General features: G+C 34.4%; 1 protein-coding gene across 6 annotated transcripts in view; it reads right to left on the bottom strand.

Annotated features, from left to right (window-relative positions):
• Positions 1-23,492, bottom strand: part of KIF6 (kinesin family member 6) — a 154,855-nt gene that overhangs the window by 77,154 nt on the left and 54,209 nt on the right. For all 6 annotated transcript variants that reach the window (XM_038132387.1, XM_038132383.1, XM_038132385.1 and 3 more), the window contains 3 exons: positions 16,280-16,385; positions 15,362-15,488; positions 13,140-13,352 (listed from right to left, as the gene is read on the bottom strand). In XM_038132387.1, coding sequence (XP_037988315.1) covers positions 13,140-13,352; positions 15,362-15,488; positions 16,280-16,385 — 446 coding nt within the window. The remainder of the gene's footprint in view (positions 1-13,139; positions 13,353-15,361; positions 15,489-16,279; positions 16,386-23,492) is intronic.

Here is a 23,492-nt window from a genome sequence, read left to right on the forward strand (position 1 = left end):
TCTTGTGACTATATCTAGAAAAAATGGAGTTTGATAATTTGTGCCTTCTTCTTAGAGACTTTTAAGGGTGAGCTTTCCTCTACCACTTCACATCCCTCTTTACACTTTCTTTCCTAAAGTCCACATTTTGCAAAAGGCAGATTCCAGGAGATGAAGTTACTTGTTTGGATACAACTGCCAAAGCCACTTCCTGTACGCACTTGGCAGAAATGTTTGGGGGAAAAAAAAGTCTTATGACATTTTTCAATCCAACCAAGCTGGGCATTCCATTCAGCCACACAAAACCTCAACTTAGCCCCAGAACTGTACACCAGTAGTACATATTTAACCACTCAAAGCATTACAGTCCAGTAATAATAAATTCATTTTTACATTTCTCAGGAAAAATAGTATCAAACAGGTTCCAAACAAAAAATGCACTGACTACTTCATCCATGCATGACCTGACACTATTGCATTTTTTCCATTTGTTTTTTTTTTCTCCCCTCTCCCTGTACAGCCTCACATGTGAATGCACTGTAAAGAGTCACTTATGAAAAGCCTGCAGAGAAACCATCCATTGGAACATGACATAACATAGTCATTGTTATTCTTGGCATTGACACTCTTAATGCCTCATTCAGAGGCAGATAAAAAAGGAAATTTTAATGAGAAAGCCTCTATAACAAACACTTGGGCTGCTGCAACAGGAAATCATGAAATACATGATGCTCATCAGATGAGCTGAACATGCTGTCAATGACTGAATCATATTTTTTTGGACTTTGTTAACAGGTGTTTCACCAGACCTTGCCCTGCATAATGTCTATTATGACAAAATTAGATCTTGGACTGTAACAACACAGTTTTTTTCCAAACCAAGTGTTTAAAAGTATCAGTAAAGAAAAAAAAATCTGGTATTAATCTGGCTGCTTTCACTCCAGACCAATCTTCTTCATCTTAAAGACTAACAAATTTACCAAAGGGATCACAATTAAAAATGCATCAGTTTAAAACTGTACCTCTTCTTCCTACAGCACTACTAATGTAAGGAAGCTCTGTTAAATTTAAACTGTGACTCCTCTGAGGTCTCTGTCTTTGAACCTTAAGTTCTTTTTGGGTGCTACAGGTAAATTAAGGATGACAAGCAGCCACTTCCCAACTATTGTTTCTATTTTAATGCATGTGTAATTTCAAAACACCTATTACTATCTTATCTCTCTGCCCATTTTCCATTCAATAACTCTCTTGGGTTCACTTTTCATTTCCTAGTAACTTCGCTCTTCCTTCTCTTAAATCTACAGTCTCTCTCATTTCTGATCTCATTCACAGCTTCATTAGGAACACATCCTAAGCCACAAATATTTTTGCTCCTTTCTACCCTATTTATAAAAGAGAACGCCAATCCATACCTGCCCATTCTTTTTTATCCCTTCCAAATAAATTTTCTCCTCCCAGAGTTCAGACTGACAAGTGTGAGGTACAATAACTACTGTAATATCAATTGCTTCCACTGTCTACTCCTACTACAGTTTCCTGGCAGCCACAGTATTTTCACAAGAAAGACAAAAGTAGTATTCAGAAACACATTTGCTATTTGTAACCAGCACATGGTCTCTTAATTTATTCCATTAAACAGATCAAAAAGATTCCTGACATTTGAATAAAAAAAGTTCAGAAACAGAGTGTAAGACAGAATAAAAGACCAATCGTCTTTTCAATTTTCTCCTTTTTTTTGAGTACCCCTCCACAGTTTTAGACATTATCATAGAAATTTTCAAACCAGCATTAAAGTTATTTTACTCAAAAAGTTCAAGACATGACTCAATTTACTCAAGCTTTCTTCCCCTAAATATAAATTCAATTATTAATATTAAGAGCTACAGTTAACAAGTTCAGCCATAGGAATATAAAATGTACATCTTCTCTCATGGTTGGCACCCTTCAATCTATTCCTTCTTTTTAAAAACTTGGAGAAAATCCGACTTTTAAGTGTGCAAAACAAGAAAACTCTGGGGCACCTCATGAGAATGCCAACAGCGAAGACATTTCTGAAACAATAGCCTGACCACAGATCTTCCCTTTTGTAACAGATGCAACTTCTAGCAGGGTTTCTTAAAAAGGCAGGTCCCAAATGACTGACATTTTTAGGCCAAAGGCTTAATTTGAGAAATATTGTAGAGCTGTGCCATTACATATATGCAGAGATAATTTCTGTTTAACAGACAAGCAGATACTTTTTATACCAAATTAAATTTCAAACCAGTTTAAATTTGTAGCTCTATGCAGAGTACACTGCAGGAATCAAACCTAGGGCAACAAATGTATGGAAGGGTGTAGCAAAATCATTTATTTGGAAAAAGCTCTATTAATTCAGGGCTTGTCATTCACAAATTAAAACACCTATTTATTGGAGTCTAAAATACCACAAAGTTGTATTACAAACCCCAAGTAAACTTTCTCTTCAAGAATGGTGATGTATATTCTGAGTAGTTCTTCCCATTTTCCCATAATGCTCCACAATAATTTTGTGGATTGAAGTGGATATGTTAATATCCCAGTCTCAAAGACGCATTTGTCAAAATTTTTAATCAAAATCAAACAGGCAACATTCCAAAATATAACTATTCCAGGCAATCTTAAAGTTCAGAAATCCCTATCAGAGCTTTTTTTCTTCTTTAACTTTGAAAAATACCTTAATTTTTATATCCAATTTTATTTACCAATAAATCACTCAAAGTCATACCTAAGAGCAACACATGATAGCAACATGCAACAATTTACAAGGGAAGTTAGACATGGGAAAGAAATTCTCTGGACTTAACCGTGCTTCTTCAAACTGTAAGGATAAATAGATTAAAGTTCTAATTCACAGAGTATCAAAACATTACATGAGTGTTTGATATATGATTAGCTCCAGCTGATATCATAGGGAACTAACAACATGCCTACAGAGATCAACACCATTAGTTGTTTACAGATGCCCTAACTATAAATCCTGCTTGGTCATGCAATGATACAATGAACTTCATGACTGCCTTGGACCTATTTTTCTAAGCACTTATCCTTTTTCTGATTAACTTAGCTTTACAGGCTATGTGCCCAAACTCGGGATTCCCCACAAGAGTTGGAGATTATTTACCTTAAATTATTCTCGTTCAGCCATGTGGATGTTACGATCATCAGGCCAAGTTGTTGTGCTCAGAAAACAATCATGTAAAAGGCTGAGCTATGAATGTCTAAATACTTATCATTTAAATATGCTATGACACATCAGAAACCAGAAGGGAATTGGCTACATACAGATAGAGAATTATGATAGCAAGTTAAAACAGGAAGAAATAATACATCTTGTGCTTTTGCACTTAATCTAAACACCTAAGTAACAGATATCAAGAAAAAAACCAAACTGAACCACAAGTTATCAATCAGCAGTTTATTCTGGGTTTTTACCCTTCCTGTGAATTATCTGGCTTTGGAAGAGATGCAGGTATTTCCAGCACTTTTACACCCAGGAGGTGGTGCTGCTGTCTATTCTGGCAGTGACACAGGAACATGTTCTCTTTGTATTACCTATATTATTGGGATATACATATGGAGAAACTGGTTTGATTCCTGTTGAGGACTACGAAAAAAACCTGCCAGTGTCTTCCTAAAATAGAGTGTAAATCATAGATATATAGAATTGCTAAGGCTGGAAAAGATCTCTAAGGTTATCTGAGTCCAAGATCATGATCTCTATGTCCAACAGTCAACCAAGCACCACCACCATGTTCACCACAAAACCATATCCATCTGCTGTATCCACATTTTTTTTTGAACTCTTCCAGGGATGGATACTCCACCTAGCCAGCCTATTCCTATGCTCAACAACCCTTTATGAGTAAAATTTTTTCCTAATATCCAAACTAAACCTCTGCTGGCACAACTTGAGGCCATTTCCTCTTATCCTGTCACTTTTCACCTGGGAGAATAGGTTGACCCTCACCTCATTACAACCTATTTTCAAGTAGTTGTAGAGAGCAATAAGGTCCACCCTGAACCTCCTTTTCTCCAGGCTAAACAATCTCAGATCCCTCATGCTCCTCATAAGACTTGTGCTTCAAATACATAATAAATATTAAAGAAGTTAATCTCTCCAATTAGATTTTTGGGAAAGTTTATTGTGACTTCTAGCATAATAAACTGATGTTCTCAAAGGCTTTTATACCTAGGTAGCAGAAAGCCTAAAATGGCAGCAGAAGGCAATAGTGACATTATAATATGCATAATAAAATAAACTGCAGAAGCCTTCAAACACAGCATCTGATATTAAAAGCACCAGATTTTTAGGATTACATGTCTATATTAGTTTTGCCTAGAGCTGAATTTCAGCATGCTGTTTATGAGATGATCTTTATTTTAAGGAATTAAAGGGTTACAATAAACATTACATTAGCTAAGATAGTAACCGTAAGCAAGTTAAGTGACATGACCATGCAGCAGCTGCTCAAGGGCCGTGAGGTGACCAAAATAAAAAGGCTTGAGATAATTACAGTTAAAACAGATTAAAGACTGATAATACTGGTTATAGGAAATTCTGGGACATGAGTATGATGATTAGGAAACAGTAAAAGATTAAATTTAATTCTATTTGTATGAGGGTTTAGTAAAAGTATGCTGAAAATCAGGAAGGGGCTCACAGTATGACAGGGCTATTTGTGCAAGTATTTAACATAGTATCATTAACAACAGCAACAACAACAAAATCTTTCAGGAAATGTTTTGCTCAATCATCACCAAATTACTCACCTCTAGGAAGAATATTACCAGCAAGAATGGAAAACAGAGAAACTATTAAGGGAGAGAAGATTAAACATGAGCACGCTGTAATAGAACACAAAAATAGTTAGACTTTTGTCATGCCCAACTGCACCATTCACTGCATTCAAGTCAGATACAAGTGATTTTAAGAAGAGCTGGAATTACTGCTAAATGCTTACAAATGTTAAATAATTTCTTCAGTCACATAACTTCTGCTACAGGAAAATGACATAATTACCTGCATGTGAAGGATCTTTGATAAGCACAGGTTTACAAAGAACAACTTCAGCTCTTTGTATAACTCTGTGCGATCATTTCAAATGCCAAAATTACCTTAAGTCTTGGACCAGCTGCTACCTGACTCTATGAACAAAAAGATCAAAGACTGTTTTCAATGTAGCTTGATAGATGGTTACAGCAGAGCACCTCAGTCAAAGATTTGTAAGACCAGCCCTGCAATGAAAATCAGTAAGAGATTTTACCTGACCTAGAAGTAAAATCTACCAAACTTACTGTATAAGTGTGGAAAACCAAGTATCAGTCCATCTCTAGTTGTTAGCTTATTTCCATTTATGTGGTTACTCTTTTCTTCCACACAGATGTCTATAAAGGTCTAATTTTTCTCAAATTAACCTAAAGATACAATATATAATAAACATAAAATATAACCTGTGAACATAATGTCATTCTTTTGAAAGTATCCTTCTGAACTTATAGCAGGGCTGAAAATTAATGAAGCAAAGGCACAATTACTAAATTGATATTTCAGAGTTAAAAGTGTAAGAGAAAAAAAGATGATACATTGGGGTAAGTGAACTGTGCAATGATTTTTTCAACAAAAGCATCCAAAACCTAAGAGCCAATTGTCACTGAGGCAAAAAGGCATACAAAGCTTCAATGAAAAATTTGTACAGGAACAGAAGCATGAAATTGGCCTGAAACATTTGTATGAAACTTAACCTGCTTAATTGTACAAATATCAGGGAAAAAGGCAGGGATTTGTGGGATATTTCCACTAATTCCTACTTTGGTTTTATATTCTCAGTTGCTGAGACTGGAGTCTCAAGAAAACATTTGTTTCTGCCAGGAACAGAATGAAAAAAAATTTAGGTTAAATTCACAAATAAAAGAGAGACAGAAACCTAGACTATTATAATATTTAGCAGAATTAGTAATATCTGTACAGAAATATCTAGAGTTTAAGCTAACAGAAGAACTTTCTAGTATTTGGATTACCCATATGCATACATAATGTGCATGTAGTGGCTCTGTTAAAAGGCACTGTAGTCTCTCGTGACTGGTGTTCATAACAACAACAACACGGAAGAAGTTTTAAAGAGGTATTTGCCAAACCTGACAGTCAATATATAAAGGAATTTGATCACCCTTCAGGCACGCAGAAACTTTCGGAAGCATATTTTACCTCTAAAATATCAATAATTGAAGAGCTTCAGCCACCAAAAAAAAACCCCAAAACATCTTTAAGGAGTTAGTTTGAAGGATCCTATAGTATTTTTAGACAGCCAAAATACGGCTGATGAAACAGAAAGCCAAAAACATTTGAAATAGCAGAGAACTTCCAAGGAACACTAGGTTACATTTAGCAGACTAATCTGGATAAGAGAACAGTAAACTAGTATAAAAATACTGGAAAGTTTTCCCATCTAAACAGACTCAAGAGGAAGGCAGTAAAAACTGCCAAAAGCATCTTTAACAAGCTTCCAAACATACGTTCTACATCAGAAGAGATTCCCACTTAAGAAGTGGAAAAAACAACATGATGAGAATCTTAGAAAAAACAGAAATGTTTTGTAAAACCAAATAAATGTGAAGAAAGAAAAAGCTGTTGATGAAAGAAGCAAGTTGTTTTACATAACAACATTTTCAATATATACGTAAGGTTCAGTGTGTCTGAAAAATTAGTGAAAGTACTGCTATGATCTTCTCCTCACTCTCATTAAATCCTTACAAATTACAAAATGTGCCTTTGAAGTTGCAAATGGGAACCGAGCCCCAAAGAGGAAAATCTGGGCTTCATCTCGTAAAAATAACCCTATATTCATATCTATAAACACTTAGTTAAGATGATGAAAATTGTAACACGCAGGGTTTTATCACTGACTATCAATTGCAGGAGTTCCCTTTAAATCCTATAACATGTAATTATATTTCTTTTTCACAAGGAATAGTCATCTGTTGCTCCTTACAGAGATGTTTCTGGAGTATCAAACTTCTTAACACAGTTCTTTTTTTGCTGTTTACTAACCTCAGTGAGATCAAAGTTCTCACTCAAGCAAAAGTCATAGTGGACTCCCAGTGAAATCCAACAAAATAAAGCTCTTGGAAGCAGTACAAGAAGAATAGATCTTGAAAAAAGAAACCCAAACAAACAAAAGAGCAAGCCCCAGAAGCTAGTTGAGTTTTCTATAAATTCAGAGAGTTAGTCTGCTTGGTATTTATTGCAGTCAGTGTACATTTAAGGAGGGTAATTCTGTTTTAGAAATTACTTTGGGTTTTAATTTTTACTTTTTGTTCACGTCACAAGATTAAAAAAGGGAATAAAACTGTGAACTTAAAGACAACAGAGATACCAAAATGTCTAGCAGCACATGACAGAGTAAAAACTTTTCACAGCTACATGCTATAAACATCTCACTAATGATAGACAGCCATTCATAATTATGACATAAATTGGAGTCTTAGCAATATACGTTTTATGCAGTAACTTGAAATACCAGAAAATAACTTTGTTAAGCATATCAGAAGTAAAGTTCAATAAAATTGTTCAAAAGCTTATGCTGACTGTTAATATTTGCTGAATTTATTTTGAAGACTTTTAAAAACAACTAAATTAGCAGTGAAGTCTGACACTTCCTACTTGGTCCTTAAACTTGGCAATAATGCACTCTACACTATGATCACTCTGCACTACAGAAAATATTTAATGCTTAAGAAATTAGCAAAACATTGCATCTTGTTTTAAATAGTTGTTACAAAGATTTAACAGCAGCAATGAAACATGTACTGCATCTTACTAGGAGCTGGTAGAAGCTGGAGAGCAAATGGGATATATACTCTTTCCAGGACCTTTAGCAGAAAACACAGAACATACTTTCTTTTCTGACTAATGAGAAAGATCAACAGTAATTCTGAGCAGTGCTCTAAATGCACCAGTAAGCTCTTTTATTGGCCACATAGCAATAAAATGACTACATGTGTTTGTTAACAAAAGATCTGTCACGAGCACAGCGCCAAGACTCTGCCCCCAGACATCCCAAAGCACTACTGGACACAGAAAATGCTCCAAGAAACATATGGGTTTGCTAAGCATATAATTTTTCTGAATGTTTGAGACCTGCCTTTTCTCTGAACTGAAATACATAACTGGAAAACCACTGATTGAAAACCTCAGTCAGTCCTTTGCATTAGGGAACTTTCTGTTTTCAGACAATAGAAAGATTTTCAACCATAGAAGGAAGCATTGTCCCCAAATTATTAAATAAATATATAAAATAGACAAGATAAATATTTTGAAATGTCTTAACACAAGACAAAAATACTTAGCATTTAATAATGAGCAGTATGTGTGTTATCATCAGTACTTTCATGCTATCATGAAAGCATCATCTTCATAAGCATCATCTGTTTACAGAAACCATCTCTCATCTTACATTTCTAAGCCAGCTTGTCAGCCCTTCAGCAGGAACACTTCTTTATATAGGTGTCCTTATGGTGTCAAGCAAAAAGTGATCTTAAATCATTAATGGGATACACAGGAGGTAAATTCTTCACAAAACACTCAAAAAACTTCACGACTTCTCAATGAAAAAAAAAAAAAAGAAACGGCTCAAACTGGTCAAAACATTATCCTAACAAAATCTTTTGTGAGAGCAAAATAATCACTCTCAAATCCATCAGCATATACAAGAGTTTGAACCTCTTACTAAGATTTTCTGTATTCCTTGAATGTCACAATAGTCACACTGTTTTCTGGTAACCAAACTGTTTATATTTCAGGAGAAAAACAAATCTAGCAGGAGAAAAAATTATATCATACATCTTTTATGCTTACATAATTATCCTAAGAGGAAAGCGGCAGGCAGTCATTAAAATCAGAATGATTCCAAAATAAGACTCCTCTGTACAGAAGAAGTGATATAATGCAATAAAAGTAAAATACCACACAGTATTTATCACTCTACTGTCTCACGAAGTCTGATTTTTTTCTTGTTTTACTAGACTCATTCATTCTCTGATTTATCCTAAAACTACTAATTTATTATTTACTCAACTCCTAAGAAGGATTATATGTTCTACAATTATATGGCTAGAAGATATAAATTATTAAAACAATTAAAGCTGCAGTAGATACTTTATGGTGAACTCAATGATTAAATTAAAAGCAAAATTGCTGAAGCATTTGTTATGCTCAGGGTATTATGCCAATAACTTATCTTTGCATTTTCTAGTATGTTAATCTAAAACATTATTAAAATTCATAGCCAGTTATGTCTGTTTCAGATTCAGGAAAGATATTATGATGCAATAATAACAGTGGCTACTATGTCAAACTATTTTGCTTACTCTCCCTCATGTAGTTATGGATTATAATTTAGAGCTCTCTGTGATGGAGGATGGATATTAAAAAGGAAGTTATCTCCTTTTATGGTGTAACACTTGCACTAAGATAACAAGTTCTGGTCTGTTCACTGTCTTATGCCATCTGACTTGACAAAATGACAGCAGCAGGCAGCCTTCCACTGCTTCCAGGCAGCCTGCCTGCCATCCACTTCTTCCCAAAAGAAGTCTTCTAGGATCCCAGAAAAAGAAATCTGACAGCATGTAAACTGGTATAATTTTTAATTAATGTAGAATTCAATCCTATGTGACCCAAAACCAGCACAGAAATCTAGGGCATTACTAGGACACTGCATTTGCATATTCCTCTGCTTTGGCTGACAAGAAGAACATCCTAATACAGACTCTGACACAAACTGAAAAAAGCACAATACAAAACAACAATGATCCACATGTCCAATTTCAGCTGTTCTTAGTTAGATCTCCAGTGGCATCAAACCTCATGTTCAACAATATTTTACTAGTGACATTATTTCAAATATGATATTCAAACAAGCAGCTAAAGATATACATGTTCAGAAAAAGTACCTTTCAACATTAAATCAGACATAGGCAAAGAGAGCTATGGTTGCTCAGCATGGAGAAGAGAAGGATCCAGGGAGATCTCATTGTGTCCTTCCATTACGTAAAGGGGCTTATAAAAAGGAGGGAGAGGGACTTTTTATATGGACAGGTAGTGACAGGGTAAAGGGCAATGGTTTTAAACTGAAAGACAGTGTGTTTAGAATACATGTTAGGAACAGATTCTTTATTCAGAAGGTGGTGAGGCACTGGAACAGGTTGCCCAGAGAGCTTGTGGATGCCCCATCCCTGGAAGTGCTCAAGGCCAGCTTGGATGGAGCCCTGAGCAACCTGGTCTAGTGAGTGGCATTCCTGGCCATGGCAGGGGGTTTGAAACTAGATGATTCTTAAGGATCCTTACATAACCCAAACAATTCCATGATTCTATGGAATAAACTCTTTAAAACTTAGTATTATCAGCTGATAATATTATATAATGATGTCCAAAACCCTACATGGAAGTCAAACCTGGGTGCTAAGCCTTGTTAATCCTCGAGTCTGTACTGCCATTAAAAGCTTCTGTTTACCATTTCAGGAATACACATGGGGGGAAAAGGCAGAAGGTACAGGAAGGTAAATATTACCATATGTCAAACCTTGGAAGATTTTTTATGTTCATTCTATTTCTTCTGAGAAGACCATGCACATTCAGTGCAGGATGGACTTAAAAAGAGATAAATTACAGCTGTACCTGTAAAACATTAACCATTGTAGGAGTCACTACTCATTTACCTTCAAAGTCAGCCTGCTGAGGGACAAATTTGGACCAGGAATTGTTTTACTGGTGTGATGAGATCAAGATAAATTTCCTGTTATCACAGATTATTACATCAAGCTCAGCAGTGAAATAGTATTACTGCCTTTCTCCTACTTTAAGAGTGTCTGGATAGGATAGACAAGAAACCCGGTTACACATATCTTTCAATGTCGATATGGTCCTAGATCATATGGGAAAAAATGGTAAGAATATTATTCTATCACAGAATGGCAAAGATCTGTTTCTGGGGCAAGCAAATGTAAAGCTACACAATAAATCAACTGCAAAATAAATGAACAGTTCTAAATATTTTTTTAACAAATTATTAGATAGACGTTCCAACAACTATTTTCTTAAACTAAGTATTTTTTCCAATACTTTCTTTTGATTTCCTAATTTAATTTTCAGGATAAGGAAATGAGATAGGAAAATGGAAAACACATTAGAGACACTAGAAATGTGATGTAATATTGCAAAAAATCAGGCTGATAGCAGGTTTGAGAGTTCAGAATAAATTAAAAAACCCCCAAACTAAATTGTTCAAATAGTTAACATGCCATATAGCCTTTGTGCTGTAAATTGAAATCTTCATAAACAATGTAAAAGATGCAAAGTGTTTAAATGATGAAGAATAGCTTTAATACTACACAAAAGCTTCTACCTGGGAGTTTGACCCTGGCCCAGGCCCATGCCCTTTCACAATCTTTAGTGTATTCTTAAAGCCTATAGACAAAATAGCATATATATACATATATACACACACAGCTCAGATGGATTTTGAAATGGATAGATAATTTAACAGTGATGAACATCAATTTCAGGCTTTCAATAGATGTAAAATGAGGCTTAGTGCTTGAGTGAGAATGATGCCTCATCCAAACTTAGCAAAGAACAATAAAATTGTTTGGACTGCAAGGCACCTCAATGATGATCAAGTTCCAACCCCCCAGCCCAGAGGAGGGACATCTTGCACTAGACCAGGCTGCTCAAGGTCCCATCCAACCTGACCTTGCCAGCGCAGATAAGGCGATAAGGTTCTACAATCCAGTCAGTTTGAGCTGACATGCTCAAACTTCCTACTTTACATTCAAAGAAAACTCACATGAACATACCTACACAATGTTTGTAAAAAGGGAATGTACTGATCAATACTAAGAATTTGCTAATGCTTATGAGGGTTTTTTAAAAGATTGAAGAAGTGCCAGTGTAAAAAATACGTAATTATACTAGCAATTTGTTGATAAAATACAGGTATTATTTGCTGGCATATTTCTGAGGTAATGAAAAGCTTTGTGTTATAAGGACATGACTATATTTAGTTTATACTATTGTGACACCAAGTCCAATAAATTGGACTTTAAAATGAGAAGAAGGATGGTGAATACAAACAGTAGAAGGCAAAGGGAATTCCTCAGTAGCTGAGCAACTGAAACAAAACAACAAGTGTGAAAACTGACTAGTTCAATTACAATGCAATTTTAGAGGATAATTGGCAAACTTACATGGGTTAAGAACTCCATTCCCACTAGTACTCTAGCAAAATCTAAGTTTCTGCTTGCCAGCTGACATGTCTGAGTTTCACATTGAAAAATCTTCTTTCAGCTAGCCAAAATGCATAAAAAGCTTACAGAAATATAAATCATGAATATGTAATAGTCACATGTGATAATCTAGGATGAGGTATGTTCATTACTAATAAAAACATAGAACCTGACACCAAAATTTTTTTTATTTGAACAATTCAATGAGAAAATGAAGAAAACTTGAAACCATGCAAGAAAAAATTGACCTACAGTTATTGGAAGTACTTTATGTGGATTTTGAAATTAAAAACTCGCAAGAATATTGTTACCTATTTTCATAAATAACTAGCTCAAATGATGTAAGGAAAAGAAAATTGCAATGATCCACACTTAACCCATTTCAAATAACCACTATAAAAACTGCCCTGCCTATGCAATCCATGCTAACTGGTCAATATTATTTCAATTGTTTGAGTTGATCCTACAATGATTTAAACGCAAATGTAAATCATGTACTATGATTTATATGTATAAATTGAAATGGATCTTCCAGGGGAAAATATTATTTCCTTATGTTTCTTAATGAATTATGATCAAACCTGCATTATTTTCTGTTAATTTACTGAAAGAATCAAGGGCCTGCAACAAATTTATACTATGGCTCCATAGGGCTGTTCAACAGAATATTTACATAAGTTTGTAAAAGCCATCATCTTAGAGGACTTTAAATTTAAACCCCTGCATTTGTAGATATAGAATTAGCAAAATATGAATAGTACTGAAAATAAAGCTTCCTTGTTTTGGTTCACATTTGAAGGATATACTGTAAATCATATTGGAATGATCCAATAACTGTTCACTTAATTAATTACACTAACCCGTTGCTCTGGAAAGAAAAGGTAGTCTGGGAATGGAAGAGCTGACAACTTTTTCCTCTTTCAGACTAGAACATCTAGGTGGACTCTGACTTTCTTCCAAGCTCATAGACGGAGACTGCTCCAAGACTGTATATCCAGCAGAGGTGGCATTAAGCTGGGAAAGAGTATCTTGTGCTTTCTTTTTTTCTTTTTTCAGCATGGTTACCAGAATATCTGCAAAATATATTAAGGATTTTTTTTTTAAGCAACTATCATCATTGTTTGTCCATAAGCCTTTTTTTTTTTTCAAATTGAAACAATTCACATTATGGAAGCGTATGTGTGAATGTAAAAATAAAGTTTGACATATTCTTTGCAAGTATTTTCATCCACCTCAGTTTTTCCAAACAGCAGATTAGTTCTTACTAAAACAATAACAAAGTCACAGATCGACCACAATGGCTGATCCCATTTAATCAACTCCTGATAAAAGCATTTACAGACAAATAGGATCTTATTGCCATTGTGGTAGTCCTTATTATTTTTTATATTCTGTAATAAAAAAAAAACTTGTAAACAAAAGGAAAAAACCTCTTAATTTACAGGTAGCCTTGCAAATTTATCCCATCTGTAAGCTTTTCACAAAAGGTTCACTAAAATTCAGAAAAAGTCTTTAGGAAATTTCTTGCAATAACACTGTGAATTTACTGGAAGTATATTAGATATAAATACATTTTGCCTAACAGCTTACGGAGGACATATAATGGAAATCCTGCATGCATTCAATCAGCAACACTGAAGTCCCTGTGATATGCTTTTTTAATATGCTACTCTTGTTAATCCTAATTAATCTTCTTAATGAACAGCAAAAATTCTAAGGAGTCTTTAGGGAATATTATTAACTAGACTGGGTAATAATAATAAAACACTTTCCAATTCAGTTTTTATGATAGCTTCTAGCTACTGTAGGCAAGAGGGAACTCATCGTTTATTCAACAGTTTCCATACTTCCCACCACTTCATCACATTAGACATGTTATTAATGTTCTAGTGATGATGCACTGTCACTTAGCTACTGCAGACTCCCTAAATCAGCCTTGTCTTCAAAGTCTTCCTATATTCTTTTTATTTAACTCTTACATGGATTTGCACAAGTTTCCTCCTTTAACTTCTGTGAGCCAAGCTGTATGAATCTGTTGAGCACAAGTGCATTTGATAGAGACTGTTTGCTTTTTTTCCTCATACTAATGAAGTAATTCATTTCAGGAAGAAATGTTTTTGGGAATTCAGATATTAAAATTTACATTAAAATAACCTGAAGAATTTTTTGAAAGAAATGAGTTAGTGTTTTAGCTAAAACTATATGAAACTGCATCCTGGAAAACAACAATCTTACCATTTGTGAAAGAGCAGAAATGGGGATGCTTTCCTGCCACCTCAGTTCAGACAGGTAACATGCTACACCCCATTGAAAAATGCCATTCTCATTTGACATATAAAACCGAGCTGGAATTGTTGAGCACAAAGAATGCAACTGAGTTTGCTCTTTATTAATAACAGTGAGAAAACCCCTTTTACCTTTACATTCAACAACCCCATATTTTCATTTCTCTGCTGTATTACAAACTTTCCCCACTGAGTAGCCACAAAGCTGGGGCTACAGTGGCTGTGGTTTGCCCACAAGTCTGCCAACCTGCTAAAAATACCTCCCACCCATCGTGCTGCAGTGCAGCTACTCATGTTTCCTGTGAGGCAGTGAAATGGACAAAGCACGTCTGAGAAGTTTAGCACTTTTATGTGCAAAAAGATTTAAATTTAAATGTAAAAAGTACAAGTTTTATATTTGTTCTAAGGGCAAATTGCCCAGTAGTCCCCAAAGCAACACTTCATTTGGCTAAAAATAATACATACAGGAAATTCTATTCTTTGTAAGGTAATAGATTGGTCTTTATATAGCGTCAGTTTCCCCCTCTAAAAAGTAGTTTAATTTGCTTGAGGAGAATGATCCACTTTATTTGGTTATTGGATGGACCATTCTAAAGCTAAGTGGTGCTTGGATCCAGGGTTTTGATTTTGGTAAAAAAGGAAAGAGAAGCAGGTGCAAAGCAGAAGTCCTGTCACATAAAAGCTTGAGTAAAGGAATTGAGTATTTCCTTTAACACAGTACAGCCTCTCTCACACAAAGAAAAATGGTTGTAAGATCATCTCAAACCCATATAATACTTTTTCCCCACAAAGGATACTGATTTCATTGTCTCTTTGTTGCAGAAGTCCTTTCAGTTTTTCCAGTTCTTCATTACTGTCTTTTTCTTCAGACATGTCTTGTGAGAGCAGTTTTTTACCTGAAGTCATTGGATGATTTATAATTTGCTATAAGGAGAAATAAAAAAAACCACACCCCTTTTACTTTCCCTCCAGCTCTGTATTCTATTCTGAGAGAGTCTAGCCATAGTAAAAAAGGTAAAACCTTTCTATATTATATCCATTGTATCAAGTATGAAGCAAATTGTAATTTTTAATCTTCATTAGCAAGGGTGCAATTTACTTTACTCTTTCTACACAAACTCCAGTGTTCTCTAGTATCACAGAACTTTCAGTATTAAAAATATAATTAAAAATGAATTATTTAAGGACAATAAATTAAAATCAGGAATGTGTACACTATTATATTGGAAAAACTATATCCCAAAATACAGAAAAGTATTATCTTCTATAATTTCACAATTATCAAGTGTATCTTGTTTTGCGACACCATCACAAGAATTAGTGTAACAGTTAAATGGATATAATGGTTTTAACCTACATTTTTACCTCTGTCAACATAGTTTGTCCAAAATAAAGCCTCAGTAATGCTGGAAATACAGATGAGAACAACTACCCATATAAAAACAACTTGTCTTGATTCCAGTAACTTCCAGCGCTCTTTTACAATTTACTGCATGCTGGGATCCTTGCTGATGTTTCCACAAAATGCTGCTGAATTTTCCCAGCTAAATTTAAGTTTTCTATGAGTCCTCCACACTATTTAAAGTTCAATTGCTTTACCCTTTTCCAATACCTCTCAACTACATTGAATTTCTTTTGACACTTTTCAACAATGAATATCTCCAAGTTATTTTCAGAGTATCAGTTGCACTTTCATCTCTGTTTAAAAAAAATACCTTCATATGAATGAAGCAATACTTGATCTTCCGCATGTCAGCACCAACATCTAGAGAGCTATCAGGATCATTATCTTTGAGAAATGTTTCAATTAACTCATCCAACCTGGAAATTATATTTTTTAAGAGAAAAAAAATAATTTCACAAACAAGCAGACAACTCTGCAAAGTGGCATGTCAAATACAATACAAAATGTAACAAGCTGCCTGATATGAATAGGCTATTTTTCTTCAAGGTCCATGCATTTGAAACATACTTTTGCTCTGATTAATGAAACCTGGATTTGATACTAAAGATTCTACAACTGTATATCTGAACATAGTGGCACATGCTAAAGAATAGTTCCAGAACTAAAAGCATCTTAGAAGTAATCTTTTCTTTTTCTCATTTATTTTGTAACCTTTTGCTCTTCTGCTATCTCATAATTGAAAAGACATAAAACCTACTCTCTCAGAAGACTAGACTTTAAGAGATTTTGGGCATAGAATTTGTTACCATATATGATTATCCGTGCAAAAGAAAAATCTACTTCTTTTTCTATTACAATAGTCAGCAGAGAGCATAGCTTCCATGCATAAATTACCTGCTCCAATCACCAAGTAAGGAAAACTATCTTTTAGTGCAGATATTTAGACACTTCTCAAAGACCTACTGTCCCTCTGAGGAATGAATTGTAATTAGCGTTTTATTCTCTTGCAATGTGTTCTTTACAAACAACTGACCAAATCTTCCTTAGGGAGAAACATTTCAGTAATTTGGTCTTCATAAGATAACCTGGCACAGAGAAACACCCTCTTTATTTTTCAAAACCAAATTAAAATTATTAGATCAGAAACCTATACAGGTGTAATATACCATGTTTTAGGCCAGATGTCGCATCTCCACAGATAGAGTCAGACTTTCTCTTACATGCTGTCACCATCTTTTGAGGACTCATATTTCAGGATGCATTGCAGTTCATTCTCAAAGCAAAGGGAAGAGGATTTCTAAGCCCAAATAAGACTTATAATCCACTTACTATGGTATATTTCTGGGAAACTGCAAGTGCTAATTCAAACTCCTCAACTGGGTTCAGATTTATGGCTTCCTGGTTCCTGACAAATGCTCTTTGCTATTTAATAGACAAATGGCAGTCAACAAGGACAGGCATATGCCCTGTAAAGAATAATTTTAAATGTTTATTGAGGCTATCATACTCAGAAGATGAACTTAAGTTCTGAGCCTGAGCCAGGGAATCTAAGGTAGCTGCATCAAGTGCCAAAGAAGGGCAAGAGTTCATATCTCTGTGCCTAGTGTTTCTTTCCAACTAGTTTTGTTCAGCTCCTCACAAAACATGCAAGCCTTCTGAACATCACTTTGTAGTCATTTCAGTTACAGGACTGGGAATCCTGTTGCCATTTTATTATCAGAATCACTTTGTTGTAACCACATAGAAAAATTGTGGGCATTATGATATCACAGCATCCAAAGCTGACTCTAGAGTATGTTTTGTGGTATTTCTCTGCTTCTGAAGACTTCTCTCACTGAAATTCTTCACATTACAATAATAGGAAATCCCTGTTCGAGAGTGAAACAATAACATGCAGGAAAATCTGAAAAAAACCTTAACATTATTTCAGGAGATAAATATCTGAAAATCAGTAGCTGAAAGGCTGGGATGAAAACTGGAAAACATAACAGGATATTTTGATATTTATCTCCTCTAGAGATAGCAGAATGGCAATACTCAGAACAGAAGAAAAAGGAAACAAGAGCATTAGTTTCAGACAAACTTTGCTTTCCCATTTTCATCATTTCACTTAAATAACAAGAGACATATGTTGTGTATTCCACTCATTGAATATCCAAAATTCACAGCTTCTGAATTTTTAGGACACCCTGAAGTCAATGTGAACTGCTCATGTGGAAAGCTTGAAGGAGAGGATATTTAAAGAGAAATATTAGCTACAGAAATATTATTGGCATTAACTTGCTTCTCAACTGAAGAGATAACAAAATTTACTCAGTAAAATAACCCAAAATTTTACTTATCGCTACTCGATTTTTCACAGTATTTAGAGTATAACAGAACAGAAGCCAATAGTACAAAGTTACTCATGTTCTCTGCAGGCACCCTACGCACAAAGAGCAGGAGAATTAATCCTTCATCCATGGAGGCAGGCATTTGTGCAAGCAAATGGGAAAAGTGAGGCATTTACACTTTTAATGAGACTATGATTGTGATTACACAGACACAGAGTCAGTATTTGTCACTATCTTAAGCACCTTATTGGTTTCAGTAAGTAAGAGGAAACAAGTAAAAATGGTTTTTGATAATTAGATTGTCTAGACTGACTATATGAAGTCATCTACAAAAATGGGTCTTTATCTTGAACTAGAAATTATGAAGGAGATGTTTTAACCTTTCAAAGATTATTTGGTTGCCAGGGATTTACCCATACTCAGATTACAAAAGATTTAGGCTATGGGAATCAATCAGAAAAATTGCCCTAACTTGCAATTACAATTACTATAATGTGAAAATATTTCAAGAGAAAGATAAAGAATATATAATTCCTGAAACATAATACTCTATTTTTTGAAATTATTATTCCAGTCAAGAGTCAAGGTTCATTTTTTAAGTATAACAAACTAGACAAACTGTAGTTATAAACTGTTATTTCCTCTCTCTCATGTTACCTTTTCTGAATTCTTGAAAAAACACAACAGTATAATTCATTTTTTGATTTCCAAGCAGTACATAAAAGCCAAAAGAGATCTGAGCACCAAAAGACTGAGTCCAATCTAAAATAGCACAGTGTAAATCTGAAGTGATAAACCAATTCAGCCTCTTTCCCAGTTGTAGGAAAGCCTAGATTGTTAGTATATTTTTAGATAAATTTTCAATATTTGATTGTTAAGAATAAGAACAACAAAAGGAAAAGATCATTCAAGTCTAAACAGTATGGAAAAAACAAAACTAAAATACATAAATAAAAGAAATCTAGCCATGCAAATCTCCATGATTTCTAGCAAAAGAAATCACTGCCTCTCTCACTCTTTTAGGATTCCATGTAAAAAACACCAGAACTCTGTCTAAAATAAACACAGTCTGGCAAGACACTGGACATTCTGGGACTTCTGCCAGAAAATGGAAGCACTAAACAAAGGTATAAAATAAACAATGCAATACAGAGGCAACTTGAAGATTCTCTTCTCAATGAGTAGATCTTAGTAAACTGAACCATCTTTCGTTTAAGTGATTTAGCAGCTCAAAGACTGTCAAAACAACATATGAATTTATACAGTTCAGATCTTCAGTTTTAAAAATTAAAAAAGACAATGCTACTTCATTCCCAGACACATTCACAAGATTAATCAAGGAGACAATAAAGAATCACGGGGCAAGGGAAAAAAATACAGATGAGAACAAGTATAAAAAATGAATACAGACTGCACATTTACTTTTTCCTAAGATATACTGGACAAGGTATATTTGTTTGGTAGGTGGCACAAAAACAAATGACAATAAAATTTACAAGATAAGTATCCTTTTACTTCTCATATTCTTGACAAAATCAGTTCACTATTTTTCTCTAAATACTCCATAAAATTAAATATATAGAATATATGAAAACTAGAGCACAGAATTATATAAAATAGGGCTGTAAAAGATTTATGAAATTCATTTAGGGCTCCTACAGTTACAAGCCTAGAATATTTTTTCTGGTCAAAACCATTCACAGGCTGTAGTCATCCTCCAGTAGAGAGACAGTGAGAAAAATCTTTTCGAAAATAAAGGAGAGCCAAAATAGCTTTCATTTTTCATTCTGTTACTTTCAAGATATGGATAATACCATTCCCATTAGCAATAATAGCATCTTCTGAGATAGTCACCTATGTTTGATCCTTAGCTTTCCACAAGGAGAATGCACATTGAACTTTTTTCTCAAACCAAATACTTTTCCAAGAAAACACCAGCAAGAATTGAATCAGAAGAACAGATTAAACACCCCAACAATGAACAAAGTAGCATCCAGCTGTTCAAGAGTAGCAAGAAACTCATAGAGAACAAGAAGTCCTGAGAACTTTCTAGCAAATCTTCCTTTACTGGTCTACTCAGAGGCAGGAGTAAGTGGGAAAACAAAGGTAATATGAAATCATGAGGTAAAATAAAAATGTTCTTTTTTCTAAAGGACCGCTTTTCAACTCAGTCATAGTAGAATAATGAAAAGGCATAGGAAATAAAGTATTTTTAGTCATCTATTGTGGCTCAGTCCTGAGACCATACACCTAGTCAGGTGTATGGTGACTGACGCCTAGTCAGTCAGTGTGTCCTATTTTCTGTAAGAGATGTGAACTAGTTTCTTTCAAAAAGACCTGTGCAATTAATCCTTTTATTTACTTATGCTTTTATGTTGAGGATAATGTTCAACATTTGCATATCCTCTCAAAACAGAAATTAGGATATAAAGAAGGGTATTTTGATTATGAACTTGCTGAAGGAAAGAGCATGCTGGACACAGAATATATACTATGTTTGTGTGACTGAGCTTCTCTTCTCCCCAAAACAACCCAGGCTGAACCTTAATTTCCCCATTACACAAATTGCCAAAAGTCAATAGGAAAATAATTTAGAAAAATCATATACGTAGGTTCTACAAAATGATTGAGAATGCCAAAGTAACTCATAAACTAGAGGGAAGGAAAAATGTTTAAAAGCTTTGGTTCAAGCGTATGGTGAAAACCAGCTAGAATCAAGAAGAAAAAAAAAAATCAACTAACAGACATAGCAAAACCACTTTCCATAACATTGAATATATGTCAACACTCCTGCTTACAGTATGATATTATGTTTTCCTTTCTTGAATGTTTTTGGAGACTAGCACTACAGCAGTCCTGGACCTCCCTGTTATATGAAAGATGGACTGCAGAAGGAATAAATTCCTGTTTTGATGTTCTATTTCTGTTATAGCTTACAAAATTAGCTTTGCAAGGTATCAATTGGTAGCAAAAAAAAATAATCCCCCAAACAAAATTAAAATTCAAGATAATCAAGCCAAAGAACTAGTAATGAAATTACACCAAAAACCTTGTAACAAATACCTACCTCTTACTGGAGCAGAAAGCCAGATAGAGATGCTCTCTGTACTATCATCTGAGGATCAACACCAGGACTTTATATCACACTAGAGACCCTTACAAAAAATACTTTGAGCTATGAATTCACACTGCTCTGCTTTTAAAGTCAGCTTGATAGGAAAAAAAGCTAAGATGGAAGCTGTTTAATTAACTGAAATTCAATGGAAACCTAATTATGGAGCTAGGTACAAACACTGAATTGAAAATTACTGAATTGCTTATTTGGCAAACTTAACTGCTTCAGTGGAAATATGCCATATATATATATATATATATATATATATATATATATATATATATATATATATATTTGGTACTCTTCTAACATAAGATGGTCAATTTAATTTATTTAGATTTGAAGGAATTTTGTTATGCCGGTAAGTTGTATCAGAAAAGGGTCCATTAATCTGAAATAGAAGTACCTAGCCATAAGATACTTCCACTGAAAGTATTAAACTTGTATTTAAAAAAATCCCCAAACCTACAAGTATTTTTAGAAATCCTAAAAACTCCATTTTTGTGTATAAACAAATATTAAACTACTAATCTTTCATTTGTTGTAGTTAATAACATTAGCAAGCCAGATGCTGCATTCTTCATTAGTTTTAGCTTAGTAAGGCTCCCAAAAATGTTTTCATGCAGGATTTGTGCTAATTAAAACTGGATTGTGGATGATCACTTTTAATTTCACATGTCAGGAAAATAAGTATCATATGAAGATGTCTCTTATAACTCAGGGACATCCAAAGTGATTCCCTTTTTTCTCATTTCTCTTGTATGTTGTAAGGTAAACTATAGAGCAGTAAATATTGTTTGATGTTATTAAAGTAAATGAAGCATCCAAGGTAATTTTTAATAGATTTCTGTTCTTTTACTACTGAAGTGTTCTGCCCTGAGAACAGCAGGCCTAACGTTAATAAGAGCAAGGGTATGCTGAAGACTATAGTCAGAACCCTGCTGTATTGGAAAAAATAGTTTTCCCAACAGAAATTCTCAGAAGGATGAAGAATATGGAAGTATGAAACAAAGACCCATTTTCTGTGAAATACAGCAGTAAACAAAGAATGGGGCTTTCTTTCCCAGTGCTCATCAGAAAAAAAAAAAAAAAACAAAAACCCAAAACCAAAACCAAAAAACAAAACCCCAAATAGGAGCAAAAGATTACCCACATGCACAAAAGTTTTTAAGTCAATGTCAAGGGAACAATATTAAGTGATTTACAAGATTAATTTAAAACTAATTTTGATAGTGGTCCTTTACATATTAATATAGTACAAAAAGAAAGGTATTACAGTGCTGATCCAGGCAGGTTTGAATCATGATACCAGAATGTGAAACCACAAGCTATGTCAAGCACAAGTCCTTCTGCTGATGCTTGGAAGAAAACCCACAGTAGAACAGTCATAAACAGTTGGGATGGAAATGTGTTAAACTTACATTGCTCTTTCATTAGTGACTGTAAATCAGGTCCAAGCTCTTGGTGGAGCCTTTCCCTCTTTATATCTTTTCTTCTGCAAATAATGTAAACACACACTGTACTGCAGCTCAGAGACAACTTTTACATTATCAACTTTATTTCTCTTCTGTTACTTTTCACCCTTCAGAAATTCTTCTTTAATGAAGACTGCTAACTGATTAGACTACCCATAAATCACAAAACCTTTCTACCCACATTACTTCAGATTCCATGCAATTTTTCTGATAGCACAATTGCAAAATGATTAACTGAGAACTGTACTACTTCACTTTTACCCATTCATTAAATAACACACACCTATATTTTTTCTAAAAATCTGGTTCTGAATCAGTCACTTGTTTGGATGAACCAGGATGCAAATTACACAGCTGAAACACATCAGAAAAGCACTCCCAGCCAACTCCGTAAGCTTTTAAAGTTTGGAGCTCTCAATAGCCTGCAGGATGCACAGTCTCAAAACACAGATTTGGAAGGACTTGTTTTGACCTTGCTTTATGTGCCATGATTCATTCCTGAGAGAACTTGCCTTTTAACCCCTGATCACTGACATTGTATGTTATGTATCAAAATTAAGTCCACTTAAATAACAATTAATTTTGTGTGTCAGTTGTGAA

The sequence above is a fragment of the Motacilla alba genome, chromosome 3 (genome assembly GCF_015832195.1).
Source record: "Motacilla alba alba isolate MOTALB_02 chromosome 3, Motacilla_alba_V1.0_pri, whole genome shotgun sequence".
NCBI lineage: Eukaryota > Metazoa > Chordata > Aves > Passeriformes > Motacillidae > Motacilla > Motacilla alba.